The sequence below is a fragment of the Perissodus microlepis genome, unplaced genomic scaffold (genome assembly GCF_051167445.1).
Source record: "Perissodus microlepis isolate ML-2025 ecotype Zambia unplaced genomic scaffold, ASM5116744v1 scaffold_24, whole genome shotgun sequence".
NCBI lineage: Eukaryota > Metazoa > Chordata > Actinopteri > Cichliformes > Cichlidae > Perissodus > Perissodus microlepis.
The window spans coordinates 481,539-491,200 of record NW_028182046.1 but is presented as its reverse complement, the minus strand read 5'-3'; the positions used below and the strand labels follow the sequence as shown (position 1 = coordinate 491,200).

The following is a 9,662-nucleotide window of genomic DNA, read 5'->3' as shown; positions in this document are numbered from 1 at the left end:
GATTTTGTCCATACTGAGAATAGGCACGCGGTCAAATCCTGTCACAAACCCCAGAGGAGGAAAAAAGTCAAACTCTGTGAGGGTTTTTTTATGTGTTAATTTTTGTGCACAACATCTGAAATCAGTCTGTCAATTCAGGCATTAGTGCTCAACCATCTCAGCTGTTGGTCAAACGCTTTTTCCATCAAACTCAGGTCATAAAACCCCAATATTTTACTTTATTAACTCCCTGTGATTCGTTGCTTTGTTGTGACTCTTGGGACATACTGAAGAATAAGATTCGCACTTATTGTTTTACACGTTAACATGAAATACAGTACTTACAAAGGAAAGCTTTCTTCTTGTTTTTAGTCAGTTCATCAAAAACCTCCCAAAACATCTGTATGGTGTGTAGAAACTTGAAAATTTGTGGTGTGCTTCAAGGATATGCATTCGACCTCTTTCTGTTAGATGCTTCACATTGGCCACAAAAGAGTTTATGTAATAAAGCTTTGTTTCTTTGTAGATGATATGCGGTTATATATTTCTGTAAGCTGACTTTACAGATCAGCTGCATTTGTAGGCTGATCTAGAGTTATTAGATTAGATTAGATCATAATAAGTGATGACTTGTTATTATCTATAGCATGAAATCTTTTTTTTTCAAATATATGTCCCAGCTTTCATCACTTGTGACTCTATTGTACTACTGTACTCTTTCTTCTTCAAATCGTGTTAAGGAAACCTCAGACTGCAGTAATTAGGGATTTACTGACACCAGGTAAGCAATGTTTAGTGTAAAATACACATTTTTATTGTTCCAACAAATAACCAATGTTACATATGTTAAACATTTATTATTGGAAATAATTCAACCCCACCAGAATTAAACAAAACACAAAGAATAAAGTGATAAATAATACAGAAGTGCTCTATTGGATTGTATTACATAGTCAGATGTTTATAGCAATATAGTAGTTATAAAGCAATACATTCTCCTGTTCATGTTTGTCTGAGCATAAAAATTAGATTTGATTCATAAGAATTATAATGCAGCAGTAACTTAAATTATTGGATAAATTATGACATATTAAGAAAAGTCAGATAATTCTAAAGTGCCTTATGATGCTGATGCTGTTACACAGCTATCTTATGTAGGGATGTTGAATTTTTTGCATTTGCTATAGTGTAATATTATTGTAATACACGGTGTAAATTATCCTGAGGTACCACAGGAAAAAAAAAAGATGAGTTCCCAGAGTAAAAATAAATCTCATCCCTCCTCCTCGGCTCAGACACAGTGCACGCTCCTTTAGAGCTGCATACGATTCACCATCACAGTGTGAAATCTGTATCTGCTAGCAGGGCCTCTGTCAGTCTGTCTCGCATGATCTCCTTAGTTGAGTAAAAAGGCAGATACAGATTAGAGTGACATGTCTCTGACTCAGGGAAGTGCTGATCACAGGTGCCGCTCTGAAACTGCATAGCAATAACCTTCATCTTGACCTGGTCGATGCCAAGAATAGGAGCTCTTCTGTAACCAGTCAGGAACCCTGAAGAACAACAATGGAAAGAAAATATAATTTTACTTAATTAATGATAGTTAGACAGCTATCAATGTCAGTATATTGTGAAAAAGCTCATCAATATCCAAAAAATTCTCACAATTCTACAGGAAGATAGCACTGCTCATCATTTTTGGTCATTTGGTTGGCTCACCTAAGGTAGCTTATACTAAAAATGTTATCTCATTAAGCAAATAATTAACAACTTTTTAGTGAATTTGAAAACTTTTACATACATCTTATCATCATCACATCACAGGAAAAAGTATTTTTGCATATTTGTCACATTTATGTGTAATAAGTAAATACAAAACACAATTGTTAATTTATAATTTCATTCATTACGGGAAAAAAATATTCAAGCCTAGCTGGCCCTATGTGACAAAGCAATTGACCTCTAAATGTATTAACTGGTGGAAGCATCCAGGCAGCAAGAACTGCAGTCAAGTGTTTGTGATAACTGGTAACGAATCTTTACATAGCTTTGGGAGGAATTTTGGCCCACTTTCCTTGGCATACGTTTTTGTACTTTGAACAAGCATAATAAAAACAGAATCAGGGCCCAGTGCAAAAACACATGGCTTTTTTAAAAGGCTTAACCAGGCTATGAAGAATCTTTAATTTGACTGAAATATTGTTATTAAGGTATATTCGTCAGATCTGCAATAAGCCGGGTACAGACCTATTCAAATTATAGTAAGAGAGTCACTACGTTGTCATTATACTTAAAATCATCTGTCAGAATTTGAGGTGTTGTGTCTCTTTTGCATTTGATGACTAACTCAACCATAAAGCAGCTTTACAGTATATTAATCAGAACAATGCTGCTCTCTAATATATCTTGGTAAAGTGCAGAAAAATCTAATGTTTTATATGATACAGTGTGATTTCAGTAACATATCATAATGGAGGCTTCAGCAAGTACTTACGAAGGAAATCTTTCCTCTGCTCTTCAGTTAGTTCATCAAATACCTCCCAAAACATCTGTATGGTGGGGTGGCGGTCATGATATTTACAACCATAACTTGTGTTCTGAAAACAGTGAAAATGACTGCTATAAGAGAGTTTTTAAAGTCAGGCATATATACACTATATTCCCAAAAGTATTCCCTAACCCATCCAAATCATTCAATTAATGTGTTCCAATCACTTCCATGGACACAGGTGTATTAAATCAAGCACCTAGGCATGCAGACTACTTCTACAAACATGTGTGAAAGGACGAGTCGCTCTCAGGAACTGAATGAATTCCAGCATGGTAATGTGATAGGATGCACCAGTGCAACAAGTCCAGTCATGAAATTAAATATTCCATAGTCAGCTGTTAGTGATATTATAACAAAGTGGAAGTAATTGGAAATGACAGCTAGTCAGCTGATGCTAAGGCTCATAGTGCACTTAAGTCACCAATATCTGCAGTCTGCTATTGTTACAGATGTCCAAACTTCATTGGTTTCCATGGCTGAGCAGCTGCATCCCAGCCTTACACTGACAAACACAATGCAAAGCGTCAGATGGAGTGATTTAAGCATCTCAACACTGGACTCTAAAGCAGTGGAGATGTGTTTACTGGAGTGACGAATCACACTTCTCTGACTGGCAATCCAATGGATGTGTCAGGGTTTGGTGGCTGCCAGAAGTACTTGTCTGACTGCACTGTGCCAAGTGTAAAGTGTGGTGGAGGGGCGGTTTTGTTGTGGGGCTGTTTATCGGGAGTTGGGTTCGCCCCCTTAGTGCAGATGAAAGGAACTCTTAATGCTTCAGCATATCAAGACAATTTCATGCTTCCAGTTTGGGGATGGCCACTTTCTGTTCCAACATGGCTGGGCACCAGTGCACAATACAAGGTCCATAAAGACATGGAAGAGCGAGTTTGGTGTAGAAGAACTGGACTAGCCTGCACAGAGTCCTGACCTCAACCTGATAGAACATCTTTGGGATGAATTAGAGCAGCAACTGTGAGCCAGGCCTTCTCCTCCAACATCAGTGTCTGACACCACAAATGCACTTCTGGAAGAATAGTCAAAAAATTCCCATAAACACACCTAAACCTTGTGGAAAGCTTTCCCAGAAGAGTGGAAGCACTTATAGCTGCGAAGGGTGGGCTGACTATTATATTATACTATCATACAAAAGTCTGGATTAAGACTGACATGTGACTCAAGTTCATATTTGTGTTAAAGCAGCCGACTGAATGCTTTTGGCAGTATGCAGTACACAGTTATTGTGCTACAGGACAGCTGTGAAAGTACAGCCTGTGTCTGTTTGGCTGACTGTACCTGTTTAAACTTTTCCCAGTCATACACGTCCTGGCCGACCAGCACTCCCTGCAGCTCCTCTGGTCGAAACAGCCTCACCAAATCCTGCTCACACACCAGGAAGAAGCCTCGCTTGAACTCCTGGAACAGACTCTCCACTGATGTGTTGAAGGCATGATTCACATAGGCCTCCACAAACTCCTTCCTGTTTAGGAGGGAAAATTTTAAATCAGCAAACATTTCACAGAGACAAAGGTGCTGCAGATGAACCTCACAAACCCTTCATGTTTTATATGCTTACTTATTTTGACCTGTCAGTGGCTTTCCAGGAGTTTGAGGATCCAGGTCAACATCTGTTCCATCCCAGTTTATCTGTAAATTAGTTATAAATCAGATGAGTTTAGCTGCAAAACCTGAGAATGAGACAGATTACTGATCATCTTCTATAGTAAAACACATACCAAAAAGTTGCCCATGAGATTATCCAGAACATCATCTTCATAGTTTAAGATGGTCTGCAGACTCCTTTAAAGAAATTAAAACAAAAAGTTGTAACAAAAGAAGTTCAACTATGTACATTTTACAGCAGTCACAAGTTACTGTAGCCTTTGACACATGACAACTTAAAATACATCCATCCATACATTTTCTTCTGCTTGTCCGGGGCCAGGTTGTGGGACCAGCAGCAGCATGTGTTACTGAAATGAAATGGATACTTACCGTCCTACAGTCGGGCTGAACTCCATCATATCCTCCAGTGTCGGCTCTAAACTGAGTAGCTTCTTGAACAGAACCAGTGGGAATGGTAAGTGTATGATACACTGGTTGTACAAGGCCAAGCCACACAGTAGTCCAAACAGGAAGAAGTTTCTCTTGCTCTCCTCTGTTGCCTGCATTAACAACACTTTGGTTTATTTTTGGTTCATTATTGCTTATCGTTTAAATTTTAATCCTTTAACCAATTTTATACAGTTGGTGGGCTCAGTTTTAAAGTCTTACATTGGAGGGAAACCATGCCAGGGTTTTGGAGTCATTGAGCATGAACATCCCAGATTCTTCTGACACCATTTTAAGAAACAGGTGGTGAAAAAGGTCTCGTTTGTAGACATCTTTGCTGTTTGGATCCTCATCAAAATGGACCTGAGATATATAAATATTAGAGATGCTTCTGGAAAGAACAGTTGCAGAAGAATGGCTATGCATTAATCATCAGGTGAAAATCAATCAAATATTCACCACAAGTGGCTTCTTGAAGTCGCTGTGAGGAGCAGCTGCCAGCTCTCTGAAGGTGCTTTCGAGAAGTGATGCGCGCTGCAGGTGCAGTTTAAAAAATTTGGGTTTTGACTGGGGAATCCATCCGTAAGGAAAAACAAAAACCATCTGTGGAGGCGCCTGCTGTTCATTCCGCAAGACAAAGTATCATGATTTTAAAATAAATTCTCTATTTAAATTCCAATTGTGATGTATATAAGGCAGCTGGTGAACCAAGTGAGCTAGACTGGCTCTTGCTTCTGTTCTGAGGTTCTGAAACTGACGCCTGCCTGAACTGTGAGTGAAAAGAGTGCTGAGAGAACTAAAACAAATAAAAAACAAAATGTTGGAATCTTTTGCAGCACTGAGGGCAGCTGCTGATTTATGATTGTATTCTGTTAGTTTATTTTCTGTTGTGACTCCTTTGTTTTTTATAGATGGTTGTTTTGTCTGTTATATAAAACTGCTGAATAGTGTAGCTTTAAAGTGCGATCACTAATACACACTAATGCAGACTGGAAAATTACAAATTCTGCTATTGTTTTCCTATAACAGGGTGGTGAAGTTACCCGAGTGAATGCAGAATTCATGTCAAAAACCAGCTTCTTTGATTTCAGATCCATCACAAATGGGTACTTGCAAAGAATCACAGGCAGATCATCTGTATTCTGGAAAAACAAAGAAACAACCCACATAAACAGTTAGTGAGCTTAACAGTGTGTTAACATGAATGAGTCATTTGGTGGGTTGACTGCCATCTTAGCAGGTTCAAAGTACTTGTTGTCAGCTGACCTCACCTTGAGTTTTGACTTTGTTCGCCAACGTTTGAGATCCTCCTTTAGAAACATCTGGCTAAGCTCGAGGCAAAAAGTTGTTTCTGGGATTTTCTTGTTTATCTCATTGGTCTTAAAACAAGAAGTGGTAGTATTTGTTATGCTGGCTGTGTGAAAATCCAACTTTTTTTGTTGAAAAGCTGAGCAGTAATACATTTAATTAAATTTTGATAATTTCTGATACTGACATTGTACATATGCTGGAGGATTAGCAGTACGTTTCTGGCTTGAGCGTTGCAAGAAGCAGACTTAAAGATTGGGATCCACGAGAGGGCCGTCTTCCACACCTGAACATATCTGATCGTGTCGGAGGGTGACAGTGAGGACCACCATTCCCATGAGGATGACAAAGTTACAGTCAGCTCTTCACTGGCTGATATCATGGATTAAGAAGTCTAGAGTGTTCGTTAGAATAAAATGCTATCATTTAATACATTGATGCATTTAAACAATATAGATTAATCCAATAAATACACTTTTAATAGACGTGCTGAAGATTTTAAAGTTGTTAAAGTCTGCCTAAATATATGCCTGAACAACAGACTTTAAAATTGCTTTAAAACAATTAAATTACATTAAATAATAATTGAGTTGTGACATAATTATGAGCTCTAAATCGCAAAGCTTCAGCAAGGTTTTGGACTAATTCCTCAGATTTGTTAAATTAGTTGTTAGTTTAGTGTTTTTTGCATAGGTGAGATTGTGTTATAAGAAATGCATTAACTGCTTTGAGAACTGTTGGAGTTGGATAGAATGATGTTGATGTGAGAACTGCACTAAAGTCGGGACAGCCAGTAAGCAAAATAGTAGGTGTCACTGTACCTAAAATCTGGACGCTTTCATTGGGGAGTCGTTGCATGGTAGCAGCGACTGCATCAGCAAGCTTTTTGCTCTGTTGCCATCTGCATTTCTGTATGCATGCATGCAGAAGTTCATTGAGAAGCAGGAAGATCCTCAATCCTTCCACTCCCACAGGGTTCATATCAACAGATGGAAGCAGCTGCAGAACAGCAGTCTCAGCCTGCTGATGCAACTTGTTATTAATTAAAGGTTTAATTAAAGTCCACTTCTTACTTTTTTAGTTAATTACTCATCAGGTTACAAACGTGTGTTAGTCACATTCCAGTTCAATACCTCTGCAAAAACAACATCTCGCATCACCAGCTTCTCAAAACCTCGCCGTGCAAGTGACAAGTCCAAACCGGAGTACGTTGGTGAAGTTTGGAAATGTTTATCTTTGCTGACATGAAGAAAATGACAAATGTGTATATTCAAATGTTAAATTCAACAGATATAAAGAAGTCATGGTCATGCTCATAAATGGTGTTCTTACCTCCTGTCAAGAAAGCTTTGATTCATACAGGATGGAGATGTGAGCATCCTGTGAATTTCCCTGTGAAGAGTTCAATTCAATTCAATTCAATTTTATTTATATAGCGCCAAATCACAACAAAAGTCGCCTCAAGGCGCTTCATAGATACAGAGAAAAACCCAACAATCATATGACCCCCTATGAGCAAGCACTTTGGCGACAGTGGGAAGGAAAAACTCCCTTTTAACAGGAAGAAACCTCCGGCAGAACCAGGCTCAGAGAGGGGCGGCCATCTGCTGCGACCGGTTGGGGTGAGAGAAGGAAGACAGGATAAAAGACATGCTGTGGAAGAGAGACAGAGGTTAATAACAGATATAATTCAATGCAGAGAGGTCTATTAATACATAGTGAGTGAGAAAGGTGACTGGAAAGGAAAAACTCAATGCATCATGGGAATCCCCCGGCAGCCTACGTCTATTGCAGCATAACTAAGGGAGGATTCAGGGTCACCTGGTCCAGCCCTAACTATATGCTTTAGCAAAAAGGAAAGTTTTAAGCCTAATCTTAAAAGTAGAGATAGTTTCTGTCTCCCGAATCCAAACTGGAAGCTGGTTCCACAGAAGAGGGGCCTGAAAACTGAAGGCTCTGCCTCCCATTCTACTTTTAAATACTCTAGGAACAACAAGTAGGCCTGCAGAGCGAGAGCGAAGTGCTCTAATAGGGTGATATGGTACTACAAGGTCATTAAGATAAGATGGGGCCTGATTATTTAAGACCTTGTATGTGAGGAGCAGGATTTTGAATTCAATTCTGGATTTAACAGGAAGCCAATGAAGGGAAGCCAAAACAGGAGAAATATGCTCTCTCCTTCTAGTCCCTGTCAGTACTCTTGCTGCAGCATTTTGGATTAGCTGAAGGCTTTTCAGTGAGTTTTTTGGACATCCTGATAATAATGAATTACAGTAGTCCAGCCTGGAAGTAATAAATGCATGAACTAGTTTTTCAGCGTCACTCTGAGACAGGATATTTCTAATTTTAGAGATGTTGCGCAAATGGAAGAAAGCAGTCTTACATATTTGTTTAATATGTGCGTTGAAGGACATGTCTTGGTCAAAAATGACTCCAAGGTTCCTCACAGCGTTACTGGAGGCCAAGGTAATGCCATCCAGAGTATGAATCTGGTTAGATACCATATTTCTAAGATTTTCAGGGCCGAGTACAATAACCTCAGTTTTATCTGAATTAAGAAGCAGAAAGTTAGCGGCCATCCAGGTCTTTATGTCTTTAAGACATTCCTGCAGTTTAACTAATTGGTGTGTGTTATCTGGCTTCATGGACAGATAGAGCTGGGTGTCATCTGCATAGCAGTGAAAATGTATGCTATGTCTTCTAATGATGCTGCCTAAGGGAAGCATGTATAATGTAAACAGAATTGGTCCTAGCACTGAACCCTGTGGAACTCCATAATTAACCTCAGTGTGTGAAGAGGACTCTCCATTTACATGCACAAATTGGAGTCTATTAGATAGATATGATACAAACCACTGCAGTGCAGTACCTGTAATACCTACAGCATGTTCTAATCGCTCTAATAGGATATTATGGTCGACAGTATCGAACGCTGCACTGAGGTCTAGCAGGACAAGCACAGAGATGAGTCCACTGTCAGAGGCCATAAGAAGATCATTTGTAACCTTCACTAAAGCTGTTTCTGTGCTGTGATGAGCTCTGAAACCTGACTGAAACTCTTCAAATAAACCATTCCTCTGCAGATGATCTGTTAGCTGTTTGACAACTACTCTTTCAAGGATTTTTGATATGAAAGGAAGGTTGGAGATTGGCCTATAATTAGCTAAGACTGCTGGGTCTAGAGATGGCTTTTTGAGTAAAGGTTTAACCACAGCCAGCTTGAAGGCCTGATTATTAGAGATAGGTTGATCATATTTAAGATCGAAGAATTAATTAATGGCAGGACTTCTTTGAGCAGTTTTGTAGGAATGGGGTCTAAAAGACACGTTGATGGTTTGGAGGAAGTAATTATTGAAGTTAACTCAGAAAGATCAATTGGAGAAAAAGAGTCTAACTTAACATCAATGGTACTAAGAGTAGCTGTAGATAATATTACATCTGTGGGATGATTACTGGTAATTTTTTCTCTAATGATAAAAATTTTATTTGTGAAGAAGTTCATGAAGTCATTACTAGTTAACGTTAAAGGGATGGTTGGCTCAACAGAGCTCTGACTGTTTGTCAGCCTGGCTACAGTGCTGAAGAGAAACCTGGGGTTGTTCTTATTTTCTTCAATCAGTGATGAATAGTAAGATGTTCTGGCTTTGCGGAGGGCTTTCTTATAAAGCAGCAAACTATTTCTCCAGGCTAAATGATGATCCTCTAAATTTGTGACACGCCATTTCCTCTCCAGATTACGAGTCATCTGCTTTAGGGTACGTGTTTGAGAATTATA

The 9,662-nt window shown here is 39.0% G+C and overlaps 1 protein-coding gene and 1 long non-coding RNA gene across 2 annotated transcripts; both read right to left on the bottom strand.

The window, feature by feature from the left end:
* Positions 1-850: 850 nt before the first annotated feature.
* On the bottom strand, positions 851-6,269 carry LOC146360577 (putative E3 ubiquitin-protein ligase HERC6). The gene is made up of 11 exons (XM_084922740.1): positions 6,075-6,269; positions 5,851-5,958; positions 5,623-5,721; positions 5,039-5,197; positions 4,802-4,942; positions 4,523-4,692; positions 4,264-4,327; positions 4,104-4,174; positions 3,824-4,007; positions 2,474-2,576; positions 851-1,532 (listed from the first exon to the last, which is right to left on the bottom strand). Exons 1-11 carry the CDS (start codon positions 6,267-6,269, stop codon positions 1,315-1,317), a joined length of 1,512 nt encoding a protein of 503 aa, XP_084778866.1. The 3' UTR covers positions 851-1,314.
* Positions 6,270-6,620: 351 nt separating this feature from the next.
* LOC146360576 (uncharacterized) lies at positions 6,621-7,324 on the bottom strand. The gene is made up of 3 exons (XR_014799628.1): positions 7,220-7,324; positions 7,021-7,126; positions 6,621-6,907 (listed from the first exon to the last, which is right to left on the bottom strand). It is a non-coding gene; the product is annotated as an uncharacterized LOC146360576 (long non-coding RNA).
* Between the last annotated feature and the right edge of the window lie 2,338 nt (positions 7,325-9,662).

Excerpts from the sequence above, each read along its gene's own strand:
- LOC146360577 (XM_084922740.1), bottom strand. The coding sequence starts at position 6,269 with ATGATATCAGCCAGTGAAGAGCTGACTGTAACTTTGTCATCCTCATGG. Across the intron at positions 5,722-5,850 it reads GAACAAAGTCAAAACTCAAG|AATACAGATGATCTGCCTGT; the intron begins GTGAGGTCAGCT and ends TTGTTTTTCCAG. Across the intron at positions 4,008-4,103 it reads CCACTGACAGGTCAAAATAA|GAAGGAGTTTGTGGAGGCCT; the intron begins GTAAGCATATAA and ends CCTCCTAAACAG.